At 52.5% G+C, this 22385-nt stretch overlaps 4 protein-coding genes across 4 annotated transcripts; 3 read left to right on the top strand and 1 right to left on the bottom strand.

The window, feature by feature from the left end:
* Positions 1 to 108: 108 nt before the first annotated feature.
* On the top strand, positions 109 to 9454 carry COCVIDRAFT_31100 (glycosyltransferase family 4 protein; the record flags this gene model as incomplete). The annotated part of the gene is made up of 4 exons (XM_014695853.1): positions 109 to 270; positions 323 to 7631; positions 7678 to 7956; positions 8010 to 9454. 4 exons carry the CDS (start codon positions 109 to 111, stop codon positions 9452 to 9454), a joined length of 9195 nt encoding a protein of 3064 aa, XP_014551339.1.
* Positions 9455 to 12364: 2910 nt separating this feature from the next.
* COCVIDRAFT_113189 (hypothetical protein) lies at positions 12365 to 12556 on the bottom strand (the record flags this gene model as incomplete). The annotated part of the gene is made up of 1 exon (XM_014695852.1): positions 12365 to 12556. A coding segment is annotated over one exon (192 nt), but the record flags the coding sequence as incomplete, so codon positions are not given.
* A 2700-nt stretch (positions 12557 to 15256) lies between these two features.
* On the top strand, positions 15257 to 18293 carry COCVIDRAFT_42340 (hypothetical protein; the record flags this gene model as incomplete). The annotated part of the gene is made up of 5 exons (XM_014695851.1): positions 15257 to 15359; position 15392; positions 15598 to 15601; positions 16164 to 16798; positions 16862 to 18293. 5 exons carry the CDS (start codon positions 15257 to 15259, stop codon positions 18291 to 18293), a joined length of 2175 nt encoding a protein of 724 aa, XP_014551337.1.
* A 2831-nt stretch (positions 18294 to 21124) lies between these two features.
* On the top strand, positions 21125 to 22180 carry COCVIDRAFT_20392 (hypothetical protein; the record flags this gene model as incomplete). Its single annotated transcript, XM_014695844.1, has 2 exons — positions 21125 to 21356; positions 21486 to 22180. The coding sequence occupies 2 exons, from the start codon at positions 21125 to 21127 to the stop codon at positions 22178 to 22180; spliced, it is 927 nt and encodes a 308-aa protein (XP_014551330.1).
* Positions 22181 to 22385: the final 205 nt, after the last annotated feature.

Below are 22385 nucleotides of genomic sequence, written 5' to 3'. Positions count from 1 at the left end.
GCCTATGGTCACCTGCCCAGCATAGAGAAACTGTAAAGTCTGTTCAGATCACAACTGTCAGCATAGGCGTATGCCTTGTAGTCGGACCAGGTCCACGCCGTCGCAACCATGGCAAAGCCCGACGTTCTAGGTATCGAAGCCTTCAAGGATGGCACGCGAATCCGCGACTGGTGGGATTGGACTCTCATTGCCATCATTGCTGCTAGCGGATTTGTCGGCCTTGTCGCTCTCGTATGGTCTACTTATCGTTCACTTCGAAAAGTATTCAAGGTAAGAAAAGTCGCTGCACCGACATGCGCGCCCACACTGACAGATCCTGCAGGAAGATGAAGATGAAACTGCCTTGCCACGCTCCGTACAAGAGCGCATTCATCTCTTGTCAAACAGCTCAAGCGTCATTCGCGTTACGCACGCGCTCCCCGCGAAACCTTCATCTTTTGGCGTCTACCTTGGCGCATTGAAAACCCCAGTCACTCCAGAGGAGGCACAGGTCCTGTCGCAATGGGAGGCCCTCGTATTGGATTACCGACAGACTGGTGTCCTAGATGCCGTCAGTAATGATGATGTTCCCATGGGACCTTACATCATCGCGCGACTCGATCTATCCCATGTTATCACTTCGGCCACAAAGGGCACCGAGTTGGACCTGTCACAAGCGATATATCTCTTGTCGTGCACAATTGAACAGAACTTGCGACGACCCGACCAGAAGCGATACTTCACTGGTGTTCTCATCTCCGAATGGCGCGACCGCGTTCCCATCGCTTTGCTCCATGGCCTCACAAAACTTCTTTCAGCCCATGGCTTGGATAGCTATCTGGAGATCGGCGCTCCCGACTTCTTGGACGGTGTGAAGAAGCTCGATCTCTCACTCTTTGCCGGCGTAGTAGTTCGCAACGGTACAATCAAGTCGAATGGAGAGCGCCGCGATTTCTTCGACATGGACAAGATGAAGACGACAACTCGGTCCTTTGTTTCCCAAGCTTGCCAACGTTCGTTTGTCACAATGATGTGGGATACAGTGGATGATAATGCCGAGCTTTCGCATGCTGTTCTCAGAAGAGCGCACATGTGGTGCAGTTATCACGGCGCAGTGCCCTACTTCCCACGGCAGTGCGCTCTCACAAACATCTACGATGTCAGCCCCTGCGAGGAACCCTTGGCCGCTTTCCAGTGGCTGAAGACTCGAAAGGTTATGGATGTCCATGACAAGTACCGAACTGCTCGTACGATTTCGCCTGGATTTTCCAGCCTTTTTGATGACTACGTGCCGCTACAAGAGATTTTCCCTCTCTTGGCTGACACGCTCGCCGGCCTTGATGGAGGCATGCCTGACGACGACTCATCCAGTACACTTACACTTACTGTTGAATATCCCGAGGTTGATGAGAATGGAGTGTTGGTCCCCCACGAACCCTCATCACCCACGAGTTTGGGGCTCGACTGGACCATGGCAGTAGAAAAGCACACCGACAACCCACTTTCATGTTCTTTCGACGGATCACCATATTCATCTTTGGGATGCTTCCCAATCGGTATCGATGCCTCCAAAGCAGATTTCGATCGTGTCCTCAAGTCACAACGGCATCTGCGAGATCTCAAGTTGCTTACCCGTCTCCCCGTAGAACAGTTCAGTGCAACTTCTGCAACCCTCAGCCGCTTCGCTTCTAGCAGCAGCCACTTTCTGAATCTCGTGCCTACTATGAGAGAGGCTATCCTAGCTCTCGTAGAAGCATTGGACCATGCTGTTGAGGACGGTGCTGACCCATACCGTTTCCAAGCATATTCTGCACTTGATTCAGGATTTCACACCCCCAACGGCGCCTCATTCTGGGGAGTGTGGGAACTAGACCCTCGCACTAAAGCTATCATCATATATGTTTCCAAGTCCGTACAAGATGTCAAAGGAGTTCTGCTCCACACATATCTAAGTATGATGGGCTTTTCGAGGTACCAGTGTTTCCTTGCAGAATACGGCCTTAGCGAATTTGCCGACGGATCCTTTTCACCAGAACGACTACCGGATCGTCTGGTTCAAGATCTGGATCTTCTTTCGTCCTCAGAGCTTCTAAATTACTTGCAGCATATCCGCTACTCAGAATGGGAAGAGGAATGCTCGCTTCTCCCTGCAATTCGCGAACGCTGCAAAGAGTTGCTGATTGATGTACCTACATATCATCAGTTTAAGCAACTGAGCAACGTAGATTACATTGGTGAGAAAGTCACCGATGAGGAGCTAGTGGGCGCGAAACTCAAATGGTATCGACTCTCGCGCGTCCCAACCCTCGATGAGGCGCAAGCTTTGCAACTCTTCAGACACATCAACGAGGTGTTTCTTAACATACTATGGTGGAGAGATCACCAGAAGCTTGATACCATCACTTCAGCCATCACAGACATTACCAGCCGGGGAACACTCGACTCGGCAGCCGACTTCGTGCTTTTCTGCATCTTTTGTGCAGCCAGGAAAGCCGGATTCGAAGAAGTCTATATTGAGGTCTCAGACAGGAACCCACTCTTCAACCAGTATTCCGATCAGAGTGCGGCATTTGCAGAGCTGTTTGCGCTGGGATCTCGATGTGAAGCTTATTTCGATATCAAGCCTAGCGACATGGGCATCTTGCTATCGGAGAAGCACAGGGCCTACTATAACCAAGAAGAACACCAGCCTCCGATGTGGATCTTCAATGCGCCTTCATTTGCTTCCGCCTATGCTGCAGCCCAGACAGATATCGATCCTGAGCAGAAGGCCTCCGTTATGCCTGCCTATCGTCGCTTTACTTTCCTGAGTGTCTTTGCAATTCCTGCCCTTGTCGATATTGTGCTTCTCTCAACTACTGGTCACGGCCTTTACCTAAGTGTGAGAATGACTGAAGACGAGAGGTACTATGCTACGCTGGCACTTATGTGCTCATTGCTACTCTCTGGCGCCATCGGAACATGGATCTCTATTGGTGGCACATACTACCTCATCTCCATGGCCTTCTCCGCAGCCAACATGTTTGTCCTCACACGCTTAGTTGGCGGTCTGGCTTTCACTCTTGCCGGATGTCTTCTTGGCTTCGTTGTCATCTCAGCTGTATCGGGACCTGGTCACGGCGCCGTCTTCTTCTTCTACCTCTTCGGCCTGACTACATACCTGACCGTCCTGGCTGTGCTTTCCACGTATCAGATTCCTGGATCCAGTTTCCTCAATGGCCGAAAAATCATCATTATGGTCATTCCAACCTTGGTAATCTCCCCTATTCTTACCATCTTCATTGGGATGAAAGGCAATGACGTTTACCTCTATCTGGGCGTTCTATACATCTTCGTTACCCTTTTGATTCTTGGCACCAGACGCGTGGCAACCCAATGGGTGACCTGGTATCACAACATCAAGACACTCAACGATTCAGATATCAAGAACTGGTACATGAAATTGCACTCTGAAAGGGAGCAGGAAGCAGTCGCTCTCAAAAACAAAAGCCAAAGCAAGGGCGCAGCTACATCAACTGTCGCGGACGGATCCCTCGTTGCCTCTTCAGAGGGGTCTTTCAGCGAGCCGGACATCTTCCAGGGCATGAGTGAACCAGCCATTCTGGCATTGTGCCGCAACGCTCTTCATGAAGCTGTACTGAAAGAACATGGACGTCATTTCTGGCAGAAATCTACAAAAGATAGCTTCGTGAAACAATTAGCTGGTTGCTGGGATTCGACTATCTTCTTGTTGGATTGGTACGCTCGCATAACGGACACCAAGCGACCTATTCCGTACAGTTCGACTTGGAACCTCGAAACCCAAGTCGCGCTGGAGAGTATGCAACAATCGCAGAAGGGAATTCGTCTCCACAATTCTTTCATTCACTGGCGAACAGCAGGTGATGAAATCTACTGCGGCATTCTTTACTTCCTAGTCGCACTCATGGATCGATGGTTGGACATATTGAACGGGGGCCAAACAGTGGATATGCCAGGAGTAGATACACCTATCCAATTATCAGCCGGCCTTGGACTTGCATACGATTTTGCAGGTGAGATGGACACGGCATTCCGCCTATCAGTCGGTTTCGGACTCGCGTACTACCTGATTGGAGCTGTCCTACTCGACTACAAGGCTCAGCACCTGCACACCTTGTCGGAGCAGATGGCACCCATCTCAATTGAAAACACGCAACAGATCAAACAAGCCAAGGCCAACGATCTGAAGTTCAGGCGTCATCTCTACTTCAATACCTTGTGTCGCTTCATCGGCGTCCATGTATGGGCACTTGCTTTCTGCACTGCTCTCATCTGGATCTTCAACAGCTCGTCCATTGGACTGACCCTGTTCTTGTCCTACGTTGGTGCTTACACTGGACTATTGCTGTATCAGTACAACAAGATCTTCTCTGGTCCGCATGCGCTCATGCCACTGCTAGCAGCTGTCGTGGTTGGTTTGATAGTAGGCAACGTACTCTTGGCAGTCTTCCCTGGTTTCCTTTACGACAGGATTATCGCTCTTGGCGCGTCAACTTGGACAGCAGCCCTTCTCTCATTCCGAACTGCCAAACTAGGCATGCCAGAAGTTCTAGACTTCAGCAAATGGGTCTCGGAATCATTTCCAACAGCCAAGCGTTCCAAGAAGGCAGCAAATGCCGTGAATGGGCAACCTGATGAAGGAACAGAGTCGTTGATGAATGACAAGTTCCACGCCTACAATAGCGGCAACAGCGATTCCGAATACAGTCAAAGTGAGCTCCGCGCATACTGCAACATGATTCGAGCTGCTCCAAAAGAGAACAGATACCGTGTCAATCCAGCTGGTCAACCCGGTGATCAAATCATTGCATTGCTGCTATCATGCAATCACGATAGTCTTTCAAGGCTTGCTCTACAAGCGTTCCCGGCCATGCCGTCAACAATTCAGCGAATCGTGTCAGCTTGGAGAAATGGGCAAATCGATGTCTTCATTGTCCCTCTCCAGACGGTCGTCAACTTCAATAACGATCTTCGTGCCATTTCGCACTTTGCCGATGGTCATTTGACGTTATATATGACATCGGATGCGAAGGGCCCAGGCTTTGGCCAAACGAATGTGAGCAGCAACTGCACTGCTATTGCCGAAACTTTACTTCACGCGTGCATGGAAACGTTCCTCGAGACCCCGCACTCACAAGCTGAGATTGCGGAATCTATCCTTGCATGCAGGGAGAACGACGGCGAGCAATATGCTATCTCAGAGTGCAACAGACGCTCGATGCCGGCATTGGTCGCAGGGCAAGACGCTTTGGTGTATGGAAAAGCCTGTCGCAAAGAGCTTCTGCGAAATTTGTGCCTTGGATTCGACTGTGAAACGCAGTGGGATGACTTGCCATTGGATATACGACGACTGTTTTTCCGACGTTGTCTCGGTATCCGAGCACCTTACACGAACAAGGAACTATCCTGGATCCATGAAAACATCCGCGCCGAAGAGTCCTGTACAATTCTCTCAGTCATCGCACGCTATGATCTAGGAGCATTCTTGTCGGTTGTCAAGTATAGCTACTTCAGGAATCGAGGCGATCAATCAATCTCCAACAAAGAATATCGCCAAGTCACTGCGGATATCCAAACGGCGTACCACCCGGTCCTCAATCGTTCCGCTGTTTCGATGTTTAGCTTGTTTACTGAATACATTCGCCTTCCGGTTGCCTATGTCTATCACTCTGCCGGAACATGGGTAAAGTTCTTTGTTCTGGCGTGCATGGCCGATCCCGAGTATCAGCGTGAGCTGAACGGGGCACTGCTGCACAAACCATGGATTGTTGCCAAGCCGACTACGTTTCTCCTTACAGGACTGTGGATATACAGCCGACGTGCAATGTCCATAGCTCTACCGTTCTTCCTCTACCACCGTCGCAAAGATATTGCAGGCCTGGCAGGAACCGTCAAGGGAAGTTTGATCATCCAGAGAAAGAACCGCCTGGTCATCCAAAGTGCCGGCGAGACCGAGACAGCTTTCGTTCACCCTGACAAAGACGGCGGCTTCAAATTGATCTTCTATCCAGGCGCCCTGAAGACCGAGCCGACTTGGGGTCAGGTTCGTGTTTCTCACTACGATAAAGAAATGCGCATCAAGCTACGACAAGAATGGAAGAATGGCTCCGTCACCAATGAGTTTACCTACGAATACGAAACGAATCCAGCGCAAAACAAGGTCAGAATCTCCAAAGTAAGGTCAACCAAGATCCCCCTCAGCCGTATTTGCGGCAAGGGCGAAAACGACGGATCAAAGGTCTTGTACAACCACAAGGGTCACATTGAATCTGGAAGTTACATCAGCCACAACAACTTGGTGCGCTTCAAATACCATTACCGAAAGAACGCCAAGTACGACGATGAACTTCTTCGCGCTGAGTTCGTGCTTCCACATATGTCTGCCAATGTCAGCTGGTGCGCGCCTCCTGTTCGCCATGCCGAGAAGACAGAGCGTTGGATCCCTACTCCACGTGTCCACGAAGCGACCTTCGTCCAAGGTGCCGACGTTTACGAATGCACATGGTTTTATGATCACAAGTTCCATCCAACGATCACAACTAAGCTCAACGGTATCATGGTCGATACACCAGACATGATCCGTCACGATTGGCTCGGCGTGCTCAAGAAGCCCACTCGCTGCACGTTCGCTGATGAAAACCCTCTGCTGGCATTCAAAACTCCGACTTCGAACTTCTTGGGCCGTCTTTTCCGAAGGAACATCAAGCAGCAAGAGATCTCTACCTCCCGAGCCCGTTCGCATCTCTGGAAGGCTTGGAAGAAACGTAATGACCTTGACGGAGTCGTCATTCGCTGGGTTGATGAGGAACTGATCCGAAAGGAGGCTCTGCTAAGACCTTACTGGAGACGCCGTGATCGTGGAAGTCTCGTCAAAGCTGAAGACTACCTTGCACTACACGCCGATGCCATCATGGCCAGCTCAGATCTCACTAGCGATATCAGCGCATGGACCCCTCTAGCTATTCGAATGAGCGATCTATTCAGTTTCGGTCAGGGTGGAGATGCTGTCGTTTTCACCAGGACAAAGGCGCTGCAACGCGATACCGATAACTCGCTCCACGTCATTGCTGTCGATACTGGAACCTGGCCAAACGAAGGTGGTGGTGTCTCAGCATGTCGCCGAGATCTCATCAACAACCTTCGCACTATCAAATGGCACATGGTCGTCGAATCAGCTAATGATTTTGGACTGCCAAAGCACCAGACTGAAGAGAACGTCGAGTCCCTGAAAATCATTCCTCTATGGGGTCTGGACTTTATGCATCCCAACCATGGCATGTTCACCAACAAGCTAGACAGCGAGGTTGACCATCTCGTCAAGGCAGCGACTTTGACTGACATTGAGACAAACTTCATTCCCACACTGACCGCTCTTGTTCGCGGAGCGCGAGCCACTACCATGACTTCGGCAGATGTCAAGCAGGCAACTCGTGCTTTGGTTAACCTCAACACGTACTTCCAAGATTCACGCCACTGGAAAGAGGTCTGGACTAGCGACATCGTCAAAGACTCGTGGAGGAAGCTGTGGCTGACAGACGACATGCCCAATGCCCAACCAGCAAACGAGTGGTTCCGTACCGAGTTGCCAACACTTGGTCACTTTGACACTGCGTTGGAACTGTGGTATAGGTGTAAGTAAACTTGCCAGTATATATTGAGCGAAACTAACTTTTATAGATCTCTTCATCTTCTCCATTCCAATCCCCGACAAGATTCCCCATGTTTTCCAGGCCTCTCACCACAGTGTCTCCGCGTCTTATGGTATCGTTTGCAAGCTCAAGCGCAACTGTACCCTTCAGATCTGGGATCACGCCATCTCCTGGCGTGAGACTAACCTCTACCTGTCATCGGCCATGTGTACTCTACCACCGTTTATCCGAAATTCGCTGCTGGGCCTGATGAAGCTGACCTCGTGTCTCATTCTTCATCACGCCGATCAGATCCTTCCATGTGCAGGTATGTATACACCCTTCAAGTCTGTCAGTCTCAACTAATTCTTTTGCCCTCAGACTTCTTCAACCCAGGATGGGAAATTGAAATTGGAAGCGCAAAAGGACAGCTCACCCACCGCAACGTCTTCAAGCGCAAGGTTGATCCTATTGTCAACGGCATCACTGATATGACCAAGTTTGCTCCAGTCACGGAAATCAAAGCAAAGACACCAACAGTGACCATGTTGTCCCATGTCTGGTTTGCCAAGGACATCAAGACTGCTCTGCTGGCCGCCGACATTATCACAAACGAATGGGGTTTCAAAGACTACAAGCTCGACATTTACGGTGCTCTCAACAAATCTCCCGTCTATTCTTCCGAATGTCAAGAGATTCTCGCCTGTAAGGGTCTGGGTCAGAACGTCACTATGCGCGGTACAGCGGATCCGGCAATGGTTCTTGCAAACACCTGGCTGTTCCTCAACTCATCGGTTTCCGAAGGTCTACCTCTCGCACTCGGAGAAGCTGCGTTGACTGGAGCCCCTGTTGTCTGTACTGACGTGGGTGCATCTCTACGCGTGCTCACTGATCCCGATGATGGCAAACGGTACAGCGAAGTCGTTGCCCCCAACGATGCATACGGCCTGGCTCGCGCTCAGATCAACCTCCTCGCCATGTTAGACGAATGGGCCCAGTACGCCGAAGACGGCCCTGGTGTCGCAGCCCCAGTCCTCCCCCACAAGCCCACGCCCAAGGACGTCGAAATCATCACCCGTCGGATGTACGAGAAATCCGACCACCGCCGCAAACTCGGCATGATGGCCCGCAACATTGTGCAAAAATCCTTTGGCGGCGAGCGCTACCTCCGCGAACACGAGCAAATGCTCTGGATCGGCAAGTCCTTCTACGAAATGCTCGACTTTGAAAAGCAGACCCCGCCACCCAGAAACCCAGCGCGCATGTTGTCGCTCCGCCGCACACGCACCGTGCCGCAGCGCGACACCATCGACACAACGGCCAGCAGCAGCATCTTCGACCCTCAAATGGAAAAGATGATGCACCCACGTCGTCCCTTTGCCCATCGCGCATCAGCCGCTACATCCTTCTCGTCCGTCTACATCGACGACGAAGACCCCTCTGGCCCTTCCTCCGCCTACTCCCCCGACCTCCCCTGGGAATCAGAACCCTGGGACACACAACCGGGCTCCGCAGGCGCATCTACTAAATACGCAACCTCCGAAAGCGACGAGTGGGCTCTCCCCGTCATCCCGCGCCCCACGCGAACGTATTCCGGCACGCACATTGCGCCCATGCGGTCGCCGTCGTCGTCGGTCGTGCTGCCTGGTGGCGGCAAGGGCAAACGCCCCATGCAATTCCAGTACGCGGGCCAAATGGCAAGCCCGGAGACTGGCAACGGCATGCTTGATCCTAGGCGAGATGTCCTGGCCAGAACGAGCTGGGCGCCGAATAGTGGACGCAGTAGTTTGAGAAGGAGTCATTTGAATGAGATGGAACTTGCCTAGAGCGTTGACGACATAGTAGTTCGTTTTCGCCCTTTTTGTTTTCTCTTTTTTTTTCTTTTTTTTTTTACACTGATGGCCCTCGAAACACCAGAGGTTGTATCCAACGGATAAAGATTTTTAGTGTTATCATCTGAACGTTTCTGCCCTGTTTAATGTTGTTGTTTTCAAAAGCGTTGCATTACGTTGCGTCAACAGCGTTTTTGTTTTGTTTTTTTTTGACATTCCTGACTGCGTTTCCAGCGTAGCGATGTTTTTTTTTTTGGCTTTGGCTTTGATGCAAAGTATTATTCCCCACAAAGCAAACAAGAAACAGAGAGAAAGAGAGAGAGAGAGAGAGAGAGAGCATAGATTGAGTTTACGAAGTCGTTATATAGTTAGAAATGTGAACATTTCTTTTCCATTCTAATGATTTGGTGGGTTTTGTGTACGTGAATGTGAATGGGTGATGGAGGAGAGGAGAGAAGAGAGGAGAGTTTGAAGAGATGCGTGTGTTGGTGTTGAGGTTTGGAATGTGTGTAGGACCTTTAGGGGGGTGGGGGGTATCTTAGATGCACATTGATTCCGTCTAATATGGAAACGAAAGTAAATGGATAGTCATCTACACAAGGGTATGGGTGTTGAGAGTCTAGTGCCCACTATATTTCGTCCAAGTAGGCCCCCACACAGCTAAGTGCGCGCTGAGGACTTTTTTCTTTTGCCGTTGTCGTCGGAAGAAGCGCAACGCCAGTGCGAAGCGAAGTGAAGTAGATGGTGATTGACTTAGGCATTTAATGGCGATATAAACCTATCATAGGGTGTGCAGATGGGCGAAGCCTAGGGCTTCTGGGTGCCTATGATGTAGTACCTCCCAGGTGATAGTTGTGTGGATACTCATCCGCTGGTGAAGAAGCATTATGCACTGTCACGTGCCCACGATAGGTGAAAGTATATGGTGAGAGTTGGGAGTGTTGAAGTGGTTTACAGCAAAAGATCACGAGAGCAGTGGTTGGAGAGGTATGGAGATAAAGGTGTGCAGATGCGACGGTGAGTAACATGGGACTATTGATCAAGATGAAATGGGCAGGCGCGAGATGAGACAGATGGAAGAGGCAGTGGGATGATGCGTTTGGCAGTATGCTAGATATCGATCATTATTTTTCATCGCATCCGGTGAGATGATAGGAACGAGAGATCGGTAGTGGTGGTCAAGAGAATCTGTGTATCTCTCTAGGAACATGAAAAGTAATTTGTTCCGTCGTGACAATGAGAGGTGGCTAGCAAATGGGATACAAACCCGGCATATCCTAAATGCCCCTTTTCCGACATCTATATCGGATTTCTCCGTTTTTTTCCATTCCACTTGTTCAATGCGTATATCCATGGCACATGGGGGTAATCATGTGAAACCGACGTGGTGTTGCGCTCGGACTGGGCCGGGCACAAAGTATTGTCGATTCCATTCTCTGACACATTAATGTTACGTTACGCTTGCATGTTGGCAACCGGAGCGTGGTGAGGTGACAGTCACATCGGTTACTGCACCCGGATGCCGCTGCAAAACGGTTTCCATGGCTAGTGATGCGGAGCGACGAGTCGTGAAAAGTTGGCTGAACAATACGGTCGTTTGTGATGGTTGTGCGTTTTCCACGATTGCGGAAGACTATAAGCTAAGGTTATAAGTCCACATGTGCTGAGGGTCCCACGATACCTACAGAGATAGATACTCCGCGCTTTGATAGATACTCCTTCCCGGGCGATAACGTTCGATATCTTGTGTCAACTAAACCAGCGCACGACTGCGGGTGGTTGTTTTTACTGGTTAAACGTCATCGGGATGTGGCCTATTTGGAGCAATAATAGCGCAGTCAAATGACGTGTTTTGAGGAGAGTCATGAAACAAGACAAATCTTGACACGGGGTGGGTGGATGCGATGTTTTGATGATGAGGGTGGAGTGGTAGATTAAAAACAGTGTCGTGGTTGAGCAAATCGACGATACATACCAAGTCAGGTATGCAGACCAATCCACTGGATAGTCTTGGGGGGCTGACACGTTCCATTGATGGACTGCAGCGATCGCCGCGCCTAGAATTCGTCATGTTGCCTGTTTGAGCAATTTGGTTCGGTATTTGTCGTCATATGTTGCGGCTCCGCGACAGCGACGGGTAAGGAGTACCGCACCCGCGCCGTTTGCGGCGAGGACATGTCGTAATGCCAACGGCGCGCGTGAAGTAATACGGCGAGCTATCGTGATAGGAGGGACGCGTGGATTTGCATCGTCGTGATGCCTATCACTTCCGGGACGCTTTGGTAGTGATTTGACGTATAGCAGATTGTCGATCAGGAAGGGGAACCTGGTTGACGATGATTGTTGCCCCCGTTTTCAACCTCTTGTCTGGTCTTATCTTCCGAGTCGTGGTATAGGAAAGCGAGCCGCAACATCGGAAGTGACGTCAGAGGGCCCGATGGGGTGTTTGTGCAGTCCATGGATGAAGGGCCGAAGACGTCGTGTAACGGACCGGGGTTTACATCATGCTGCTTCAGCTATCAAGGTACAAATCCTTGAAGACGGAATCGGGAAGCCGTCTTTGGTTGTACCGCTGGCGACCCCGGCTGCGCATCAACGGGTACACGCCTGGCCTTTGGAGTTTCCCCATATCGGGTGCAATGCTAGCGCCATTGACACGTGACTGTGGATAGGTGATCGGACCGACCAGACAACGCGGTTTAGTGCAGAAGCATGAAATGCTTAGTGCATACTGTATAGTGCCCAAGAGTGGGGATTCGTGTACAGCGTGTATCGGGTGGGCAAGGCGCGGCGCCAGGTGACTTTGTGTGAACCCGTCTCGAGGTAGTGGGACTCGGGATTCAACGTGAACAAGGCAAATGTCCATGTACACTGGTGGGGCAGAGCACAGAGCAGAGTGAAGCATCAGATGCGGGTGATGAGGCCATGCATTGGCTCTAGACGGTCGTGGTAATGGGGTACCTTGAATGGTGATTTTCGCGTGGCTGTAGCCGTACTCGCATCGATGCGAGATGACGTTGAGGGTGAGGGTGAGGGTGAGGGTAAAGGGAAGGAAGGGGTCGGGGTGCTGGTGGGAAGAGCCGGTGGTGAGGTGATGAAGTAAGTGTTTAGCTTATTGAATATCACATGAAATGGGGCTACCTATTCAAAGCACGTGGGAAGGGGAGGGGCGCATGCAAGCGTCGTCAACGCTTGTTGTGACGGTGAGCTGTCGTTGCTGGGTAGTGTGTATCGTAGGTATGCTTACCTGTATACCCCGCGCGGTTTGAGTTTGTTGACAAGATGTCGAGGAGCAGCAGTGCTTAGGAACCCCAGACTACCATTTCCATGGGACAGCGAAACGGCGTGGGCGACAAGGGAGATACGAGTAGAATAAAGCGTGCAAAGCACAGTACGTCAACAGGGCTGATGCACAGCGCGCAATGGCTAAGGTTGAAACAGTCTAGCGGAGACAGCCTTGGCGGTACACTAGTATTGGATGGGGACATGGTGTGTACATGGTAGATGTCGATGTACAGTGCATGATGCATCCATCCGGTTATACGGTTAGCGGTGAATAGGGCTAGCCGCGACTGGCAATGGATTCCCAAAGGGATTTGGGGTCCTGTTGCAAACGAAGGAAGGAGGGAGGGAGGGAGGGGCGGCTCGCCAGACCTGCTGCAAGAGAGGTGTTGACGTTGCAGAGTGGAGGACGATTCAGGTGAGATTGAAATGGACGGCACAGCGGCAGCTACTGGCCGTAAGGCTAAACTTTGCCAAATGCCGTTTACGATGCAGGCTGCATGAACGACAGATGGGCGGCGACTGTGACTGGGAAGTCGAGAGTGACGTCGGCCAGTCAGTCTGGACGGAAAAAGCGCCGGTCGGCCTTTGGGTGAGCAGCAGCCACTTGGCGGAGGTGGTGATAGGCGACTGCGGGAGGCCCGCGCCCCAACGAAATGCGCCCCGACCGAGAGCGGCGATTGAGGGGAGAGGGGGGGTAAGAGAGGGAGGGAGAGTGTGTGTGAATGGGGGACGGAACGGGATGCATGCTATTGCTCGAGTGAATGAATGTAGTATGTATGTAGTAGTATGTACGTATATATGTGCGTGGTATGTGGTCATGTAGATGACATGTACATGTGTAAGGAGCATATATGAGAGACGGAGAGATACGTGTCGTCCGGCTTGGGGGACAGGGGCATAGGGCGTGTGAATGGATGGATGGATAGGCGGAGGGATGGAGGGAAGGGTGGAAGGGTGAATGTAGTAAGGTGTGTGTGTGAGAGAGAGAGGGAGGGAGGGTGAATGGGAGAGTACACGTCTGTTGGCAGAGTGCAACGAGTGCGTGCGTGTGCGTGAGAGAGAGAGAGTGTGTGTACTCTACTAGGTGTATGCAGAGGCCGGGCGTGGGAGCAGCTGCAGGGTCCAATCAAGGCAGGCGGACAGGGATGGGCTTGCTGTGGTCAAGGAAGGCGCGAGGCAGGCGCTCGGGTGGTCGGGCTCCGGTGATGGTCGAGGGAGCAAGTCGACAGTAGCAGCAGAGATTCGCAGTCAGCTGGCCGGGAGGCCATGTTTCGGACTAGGAGTCGAGGCAAGGCAATGGTAATTTGGCCAGCTGTGGGCGTGGGGGGCATGCTTTAAGGCAATGGATGAGAAATGGGGCGGGCGCTGGAGAAGGAGCACGACATTGCGGGTCGTAGGCTCAGGCTGTTGCCGATCTCCTCAGCAGCTGCACGTAAGCAGGCGACACCATGTGCCCCAGACACTGCTCAAGAGCGAGCGGCCGTGGACCATGGGGTATTAGGCTTGGTAGCAGCAGCAGGCCTGCCACTGCATTGACTACTGTCTGTATACGAGAGGGCGCGGGGGAGCGTGACTGTGAAAGTGACAGTGCCTGTGGCTAGGCTGCAGGCTAGATTCTCGGAAAGTCTGCGGCTGAGTGATTACTTTATAGGTAGCTGAGTACTTGGACACATGGTAGTAAGGACACTTGGATGGCTGTATACCGACTCTGCTACTAGGCTCGCAGCTGGCCGTCTGGAGCGAGGCCGTTGTTTGTGCGGGTGCTGGAGAGTGGCTACGACTACGGGCCATGGCTGGCTAGGGTGAGTTGGAGTAGGGACAGGGCCTCCGATCCATTGTAGCGCCAGGGCTAGGCAGGCTGGCGGCGGCCACTTTAGTCTGCTGCTTGTGTAAGAGCAGCCCAAACACAGGCAAACAGCCGAAACGAGGCCGGCCAGGGCAGATGCAACGCGCCGACCTGCCCGCTCAACTGGCTTGAAACGTTTGCGACGGCAGCGTCGAGGGCAGCATTGCAGTGCGTGCTGCTATGCTTGCGACGGGTGCTTCAACAGATTTCTAGTCCATACGAGTATCCGAGTAGTAGGCCTGGTTGCGGCTAGGCCATCTTGTCGTCGTGTGGCGCGACCCCTCTTGTGCGCACCACCATGCCAGTGCCAGCACCGCCCGCACACGCCCACGGTAGCAGCTGGCATGTGTGTCCGTGTAGCATGTAGTATTACCAGTAGTCTGTCTGCAGCCAGCGTCAGCGTCAGCGGCGGTTCGCAGGCCCGTGTTGGGAGGGAGCCCCCCCTGGTCAGGTGATCACCGCCACTATGAGCATACCCAAGCCCAGCAACACCATGTGCATCAGCAGCACGCGGGCGGAATTTCCTCGGATCACACCTGCGCCACTGCAAACGGGCTCGGACTCGGGCGCAGGCTCAGCGAGGATGCCAGCACCAGCTACGACCAACCGCCCTCCGTCCAGTAGCATGTCCTTCTAGAAGACGGCGACAACTGCGCGGAGCAAGGATGGCCTGGCCTGGCCTGGCAGCAGCAGCAGCAGGCAATGACAATGCCAACGGAGGACGTGAACGAACAGGCGCTCCGGCTCTAGTCCATGTGCAAGTGCATCGTACGCACATCCGACTAGCAGTCTAGCTGTAGTGTAGGGGCGACCAACCGTGTGGCCGTGCATGCCATGCTCTGCTCGCTCTCAGTCAGTCTCATCTCATCGCGCTCCAAACACGCCTCTGCCTCGGCCGGCAGCGCCGCCCCGCCACGGACGGCCCTCGATGACATTCACCCTCAGTGCCGGGTGCCTGTCGCTCGCACACACAGGGCGCCAGTGAGCTTCGGCCGTTCTATCGTAGTCGCGTGTGTGGCCGCTCATTTCGTCATGCAACCCGCCATGGCTCTTCGTCAGAGTTGCACCTTTGCTGCCGGCGATGCATACAGGTTACAGTAGCGCCAGCCCGCAATTGGCCGCACCCACCCACCCATCGCCAGGGATCCTCCAAGCCCGCCCAGCAGTCGGCCGCTTGTCCTTTCTACCCTCGTTAACCTCGTCACCGCTTCCACGCCAACATATAGCCCCCCCCCAGGCCCCGGCTTCACCCACGGCCATCGGTACTTTTTTTAAAACACACCCATTTGCCGCCGGACCTGAATTGCTACAGGCACACACACTCACACACATACATACATCTCTTGCTGCTGTCTCGCATTGCTCACTCCTACTACCACCACTGCCCTACCATCCACCAACATCCATTGTTGCAGCACGCACCAATCCTCGCCTGCACCACGCCACACCACACCACACCACCGCCGCACAGTCATCCGGGACCGCGCCTAAACGCCTCGCACAGTCCCCGCCACAACACCGCGCGCACCCCCGCCGCTGCTTATATCCCATTGACTTCGCCTAACCGTGAAGCTGGATTCATACGAGCACCCGCCTCCCCTCACCCACTCGCCGCGCGAATCCACCGCAGCGAGCACTCCCATCACCACGCCTGTTGACCACCCCTCGTCGCCGCACTTTGGTCGTGTCAACAAGAACTCCCCCGCCACCCTCGTCAACCTCTGGCACCGCAAGCCCCACGAGCTTGCCGCTAGCCGCCAACCAGACGAGGACGTCTTGTTCGAGGACGCGGGCGACTGCAGTTTCTCGCTCTTCCCGCAAGAGCCTCAAGTTCACGCCGGCTTCGCAGACATGGCCACTGCCTCGCCCATTGACATCCAGACGCCCCCGCGCTATGGCTCAAACTCTCCCCCAAACCAGACCTCCAACCTCACCTCTGCCCTCAAGCAGGCAGAGGCCCAGCCAGACCTCGCCACCACTCCAGGTTTGCTGAATCCTAACAACTTCGACTTCAACCACAATGCCCGTCCCAGCATCAGCGAGCGCCACCCCTCCATCAGCATGCTCGGCTCTTCCTTTTACGGAAACAGCGGCGCCAGGCCCATTACCATGAAGGATCGCGGGCGTCGCGAGAGCACAAACATGGGCAGCTTCGCCGGCGGCATGAGCTGGGGCGGCCACTCGGTCGGCTCGTGGATTCGCGATGAGTAAGTTACCCCCACCCACTTTCGGGCCGCCACAACAAAACCCGACTAACACGTTTTACCCAGCATCATGATGGGCACTTCACCCGCACCTTTTGCCAACAACTCGCCTTCGTTCCACTCGTCGTCATATCTGCCCAAGATGGAAGCCGCCTTTATGAAGGATTTTACTTGCTGTGGCCTCACCCTGGCCTCGCTGCACGATCTGCTGCAGCACTTTGAGGAGACTCACGCAAACGCGCCTGCCGCCCGCCCCCAACAGCCCCCCACAAATGGCTTCACCTCTGCATCGGGTGCGCCAACAAACTCGATCGCGCCCAGCCAGACTCAGGGCGATGCACCCTTCAACACCCAAAATGGCTTCCAACAAAGATCGGGCTCAGTTGGCGCCCACCGCCCACGGATAGGCTCCGTCAGCCGCTCCAACCTGTCCACTGTACAGGATATGGATTCGCTAGACGACATGGATATGGACGACATCAATTTTGACACACTGGGCTCCATTGACGAGCAGCAGCAGCAACAACAGCAGCAGCAGCCGATGCAACAATTCCCAGTCCAAAATCAGTTCAACCAGAACCAAAACCAACCGTCAAATCTCAACGTCAACGTCAACATGGCCAACAACATGCAAAGCCACCAAGGCATGCGAACATCATCACCAAACACGCCCTCGGCCTCGCAGCAATTTAACCTCCAGAATAACCCCACCGTGTCTTCGGTCAACACGCCAACAATGGGTACTATGCCCATGGCAAACCACAACTTGACCTCGCCAGAATCCTCACACCCCGGCACTCCAGCCGAGCTTGACATGGATTTTGGCGGCTTCAACCCAATGATGGGAATGGACATGGGAATGCCCATGGGCATGAACTTTAACGGAAATGGCAATGGTAACTTTGGCATGGCCGCTTTTGACAACAACGGCACAATCGACCAGCCAGGCAAGCGTCTGTTCAGCAAGCAGGGCGGTGGTCTCAACCAAGCACAGCTGCAAGCAGCCCTCAAGAACTACCAGCTCAGCGGAAATGACCAGAGCGAAATGGCCAGGCGGCTACGGGAACAGCAGCTTCTCAACGGTGCCAGCATCCCCCAATTCCCATTCCCCGAAGAGGTCAAGCCATTCCGATGCCCAGTCATTGGATGCGAAAAGGCGTACAAGAATCAAAACGGTCTCAAGTACCACAAGCAGCACGGCCACCAGAACCAGCAGCTCAAGGAGAACGACGACGGCACATTTTCCATTGTCGATCCCCTTACCTCGATCCCCTACCCCGGCACAGTGGGCATGGAGAAGGAAAAGCCATATCGCTGTGAAGTCTGTGGCAAGCGGTACAAGAACCTCAACGGTCTCAAATACCACCGCTCCCACGCACCCCACTGCAACCCCGAGCTGGCCATGCAGAAGCTTGGCCTTACTGGAAACCTTCAGAATCTGCAGAATGCCAACGTTGCGGGTGTTGGAATGGGTGGCATAGACCCTTCCATGTTCTAAACCACACATGCCTTGAACTTTTCCTCTACTTCTCTTAATACCCATTTTCTATCATCCAAGACGAAAAGGTCACGACTGGTTTCTCACCTCTTCGTCATCTGCATCTCCTGGCGTTTCTCAGATTGGGAGAATCTTTTCATTCTCATCTCCTACCCAAGCCAGCCAGCCCTGGTGTTTGGATACGAAAAAAAAAAATGCCCGCCGGCCCGCCACATGTTTTGATTCATGTACATACATCTCTCGAGAGGTGCATCTTCCTTTACCAGCACGCCACGCCTGGTATCACGATTTGATGCTCATTACCAGAGGTGAATGAGAGTGGCCATGTCCTTTTTATTTGTTTTACGCGGAATATATCCCCTGGGTCATCATTGTCTTTTCTGTTTGTCTCCGACTCCTCTAGACATTGGGTCTTTGTAACAATGGGCGTTTAAATCGCAGTCACAAAAAGTTATCAAAACAGGTCTACGCTTATGCGCTGTGTTTTTATTTGTTTTCTTTCAGTATGATATAGTTATAGACTTGATGGATTTTCTTGTCAGTCAGAGTCAGTCAATCAGTCAGTCAACAATGGGGGTTTTCAAGAGGGATCTCTATAATACTACGCTCTACATACTCTCTACCTCGATCCAATTTGTCTTAGGCATCTCCCGTCTCATCACTCACCATCATCGCCTTCTGACCGCCGTTTCGACACACAGACAACAGACCAAGTAAGCAATGGAATGGAGAAAGTTCATCCCACGTATCAACACGTTGCTGTTACAAGTTACAAGGTTCCTCCATGTTCACTCGAGGGACCACGAGTCCTTTTCGGCCAGGGTGGCGTTACGGCCGTTAGGCCAAGAGTCGGCAATCGAAAAACATCAACAACAAAACGAGAGCTAGCACAGCTGCTCAGCTAGTCGACGAGACACGAAACACACGTGCGTTCTTACTGACTAACAGTATGCCCGACTGGGAGCAATCAAAGCCCACAAATGTATTTGTGTCCATAGCGCACATGCGCCTTGCCCGCGCCCAGGGTCCTTTAAGCGGCACGTCCACGCACGCACGTACGCACGCACATGTATGCAATACCGCACGTGTGTCTATGACTCGCCTCATGTCTGGCCTGCCAAGACACGACTTCATGTTACCTCCCCACGCTACTGTTACTAGACTGCCCGTCGCAATAGCCGCCGGCGGGCTGGACGGCCTGCATGACATGCATTTTGTGCGCCCCAACTGCCTGTTTGGGTATGATGGCTGTCACGTGTGATGGTTTTGGTGGCCCTTTGTGTTTGGATGTGGTTTTCTTGGCCGTCTTTGGCCGAGACTATGGCCGACGAGTCAAGTGTTTAGGGAACGGCTGGAGAAGGGTTAAGCACGGGAAATAGACGGCTAGAATGTAGTAGATGGGGGAGATTTGAAATGGGAGATTTGGTGGCGAATGTGATTGTTTTGCGGGTTAAGGGAAGGGTCAAAGGTACCGAGGCTGCGGGTCAGGGTACACGGAATATGTCCATGAGGGTTTCGCCAAATATTTGGATGAAAAAAAAGGGTCGTGAGTAGAAGGGTCCACATGTAAGATGGATAAAATAATTATGGATAACTACATCTTTTTTTGGATGAAAACATAATAGTTTAACTCGCCCTTGAAACACGGGCCTTTTCTTACATCTCCTTCTTCTCAAATTCTCACATGCACCAATGTAAACCCACAACAAAGTGTGTAACACAAACACAGAAACACCCCCGAAAACCAACCCGATACTACCCATCCTGTTTTCCCACATCTCTCCAATCTCTCTGAACCCCTGGCTATACACAGTCACACATATAATGTCATGCACGCAATTATCCCACTATGCAAGGATCCCAACCAAGCCACGTGCGCCTGCAGCGCTACGTGCGGGAACGTAGAAAAATAGAGGACGCTTTTTTTTATTCCTTTTGCGTCAGGGATGACGTTCGGAGAGACAGGACACTCATCTTTTGTGCGCACGAGATTTGGAGTAACAGATATGGTAGAGTAGGTGTAGGTGTTTGGCTGTTGTGGGCTTCTCCTTCCTTTCTTTCTTTCCTCCACACAAGACCCAAGATCCCCCTCATCTAACCCCATCACCCCTCCATCACTCCACCAAATCATGTTTTAACCGTCATTTCCGTGTCTCATTCTTGAAATCTTGATCGCGAGTCCAAATCGTCTGGTCGCATAGTCCTGTTTCTTGCTTTCTTGCTTGGGCATCCTTGCATACTCGCAATCCTCACCCTAATCTACGTTCCCTACCTCATCATCTCAATATCATCTAGATATATTTCCTGCATCCATCTCTTCTCTATCCAATCACCGCTATCTCGCAAAGCCACGCAGCCACTGCCTACAAGCCGGATACGCTTCATCCCGCTCCGCTCACATCCTTCCTTCCCTGTTCCCCGCCCCCGCCCCCGCCCCCGCCCCCGCCAGCCACCGCGCACCCGAACGAGACATCCCTTTGGTATACACTTGTAATCACCAACGGAAACCATCCAGATTTCGCAAATCGCATGCGCCGTGCGCTTATGCAATGCATCGTCAGCCGTTTCACTACGCCACCTGGAGAAGATCGAGATAGGAAAGCGCAAGGGATGAGACAAAAGTAATCGATCTCGGGTCTGATCCGGCCTAGTACCAGTGCCACGAACGTCGTTTCCTTGGCTCTTGCGCTGATAAAGCTTTTGGCAACTTGGCCTCTCCAACCTTGTGTTTTCGTGCTCTAAAGATATATATGAGGTGTACATTCTGGGGATTGCAGTACTACATCTGACCCCACACGCTTCCCCGCTTTTTGTCGTATCTTCCACCGCAAATGGCTACGTACGGTACGTTTGGTGGGGACGCGGAACGCCATCCCGTGCCTAGATCTGAGGCTCCATGGGAGAAGCTAAAGGCCGAGTCATATTCCCTTTTCCTGAAGCTGAGCGAGTTGCCAAAGGGGACATATGATGAGTTTGAAGCTTCGTGGGCGGACAAAGAGAATGGCGAGTTCAAGGGTGGGTTGGGTGCGGTGATTGTGGTGAGGTACAGTGAGACGCCTGTTGGTATGTTGATTTCTTTTTCATCCTAAAGTATATGGTCCCAAAAGCCATCGTATTCGTAAGAGTAGGGGATCGGATCTGCAAACATGTACACAACCCCACACCCAACTCATTCTAACCATCCCCCTCCAGGCCCATACGACGAAATCATCTTCGTCCCTGGTAACTTCACCACGCCTCTCCCCCCAAACCCCTCCTCCCTCCCTGCAAAAGCCCTCCGCATATCCCGCATCTACGTCTCCCAACGCACCACCACCTACAACGGCCGCCTAAACTGGAACATCCCCAAACACCTCGCCCGCTTCTCCTTCTCGTCTCCCCCAACTCCTGCCGGCGCGTCCCCTCCCCCCTCTCTCACCGTAAAAGTCTATCCGCCTTCCTCCATTGAAGGCGACTCCACCCCACCTTTCTTCGCCTGCACCCTCACACCCTGGAAATGGATTCCCGCCTTGCCGGTAAACACAAAGTACATTCCTCTCAGTTTGGCTCTTGTTCAACCACCTGTCCCCGAACCAGCGGGACATAAGGAGGCGGTTAAGAAGGTGTTAGAGGGGGAGACGGTGGATCCGTATGATATTCGTGATGCGGAGAAAACGCTTGCGGTGCTGCCAGGGACGGATAAGTGGAAGGAGTTTGATATCTCGGCGAGGAGTCCGAGGGCGAGGGGATGTTGGGTGCAGGTTCATGAGCCGGAGGAGGAGGAAGGGGAGGGGAAAGTGTTTTTTCCGAAGAACTTGGGAGCTTGGAGCTTTGGAGGGTGGATGGAGGATGTGGAGTGGTCGATTGGGGGGGTTACAGAGTGGACGGTTGAAAAGGCGGGGACTTGAGGGACTTGAGGGTGTTGCTGGAATGATGGGCATATGAGAAAGCAGCAAAATCCCCCAGTTTTTTCCAGGCGTCATCAAGGTTAATATTTCGATATATTGATATATTGCTACGTGAAATCATTGTATCCAGAACAATCACCTCTTGTTTTTATTTTATTTTTTGCCCATTGCCATTATTTTACTCCCGGCATGCCTAGGAATTCGT

Source organism: Bipolaris victoriae (assembly GCF_000527765.1).
Source record: "Bipolaris victoriae FI3 unplaced genomic scaffold scaffold_143, whole genome shotgun sequence".
Lineage (NCBI taxonomy): Eukaryota > Fungi > Ascomycota > Dothideomycetes > Pleosporales > Pleosporaceae > Bipolaris > Bipolaris victoriae.
Note: the sequence above shows the minus strand (reverse complement) of the source record. Positions and strands in the feature narration are given on the sequence as shown.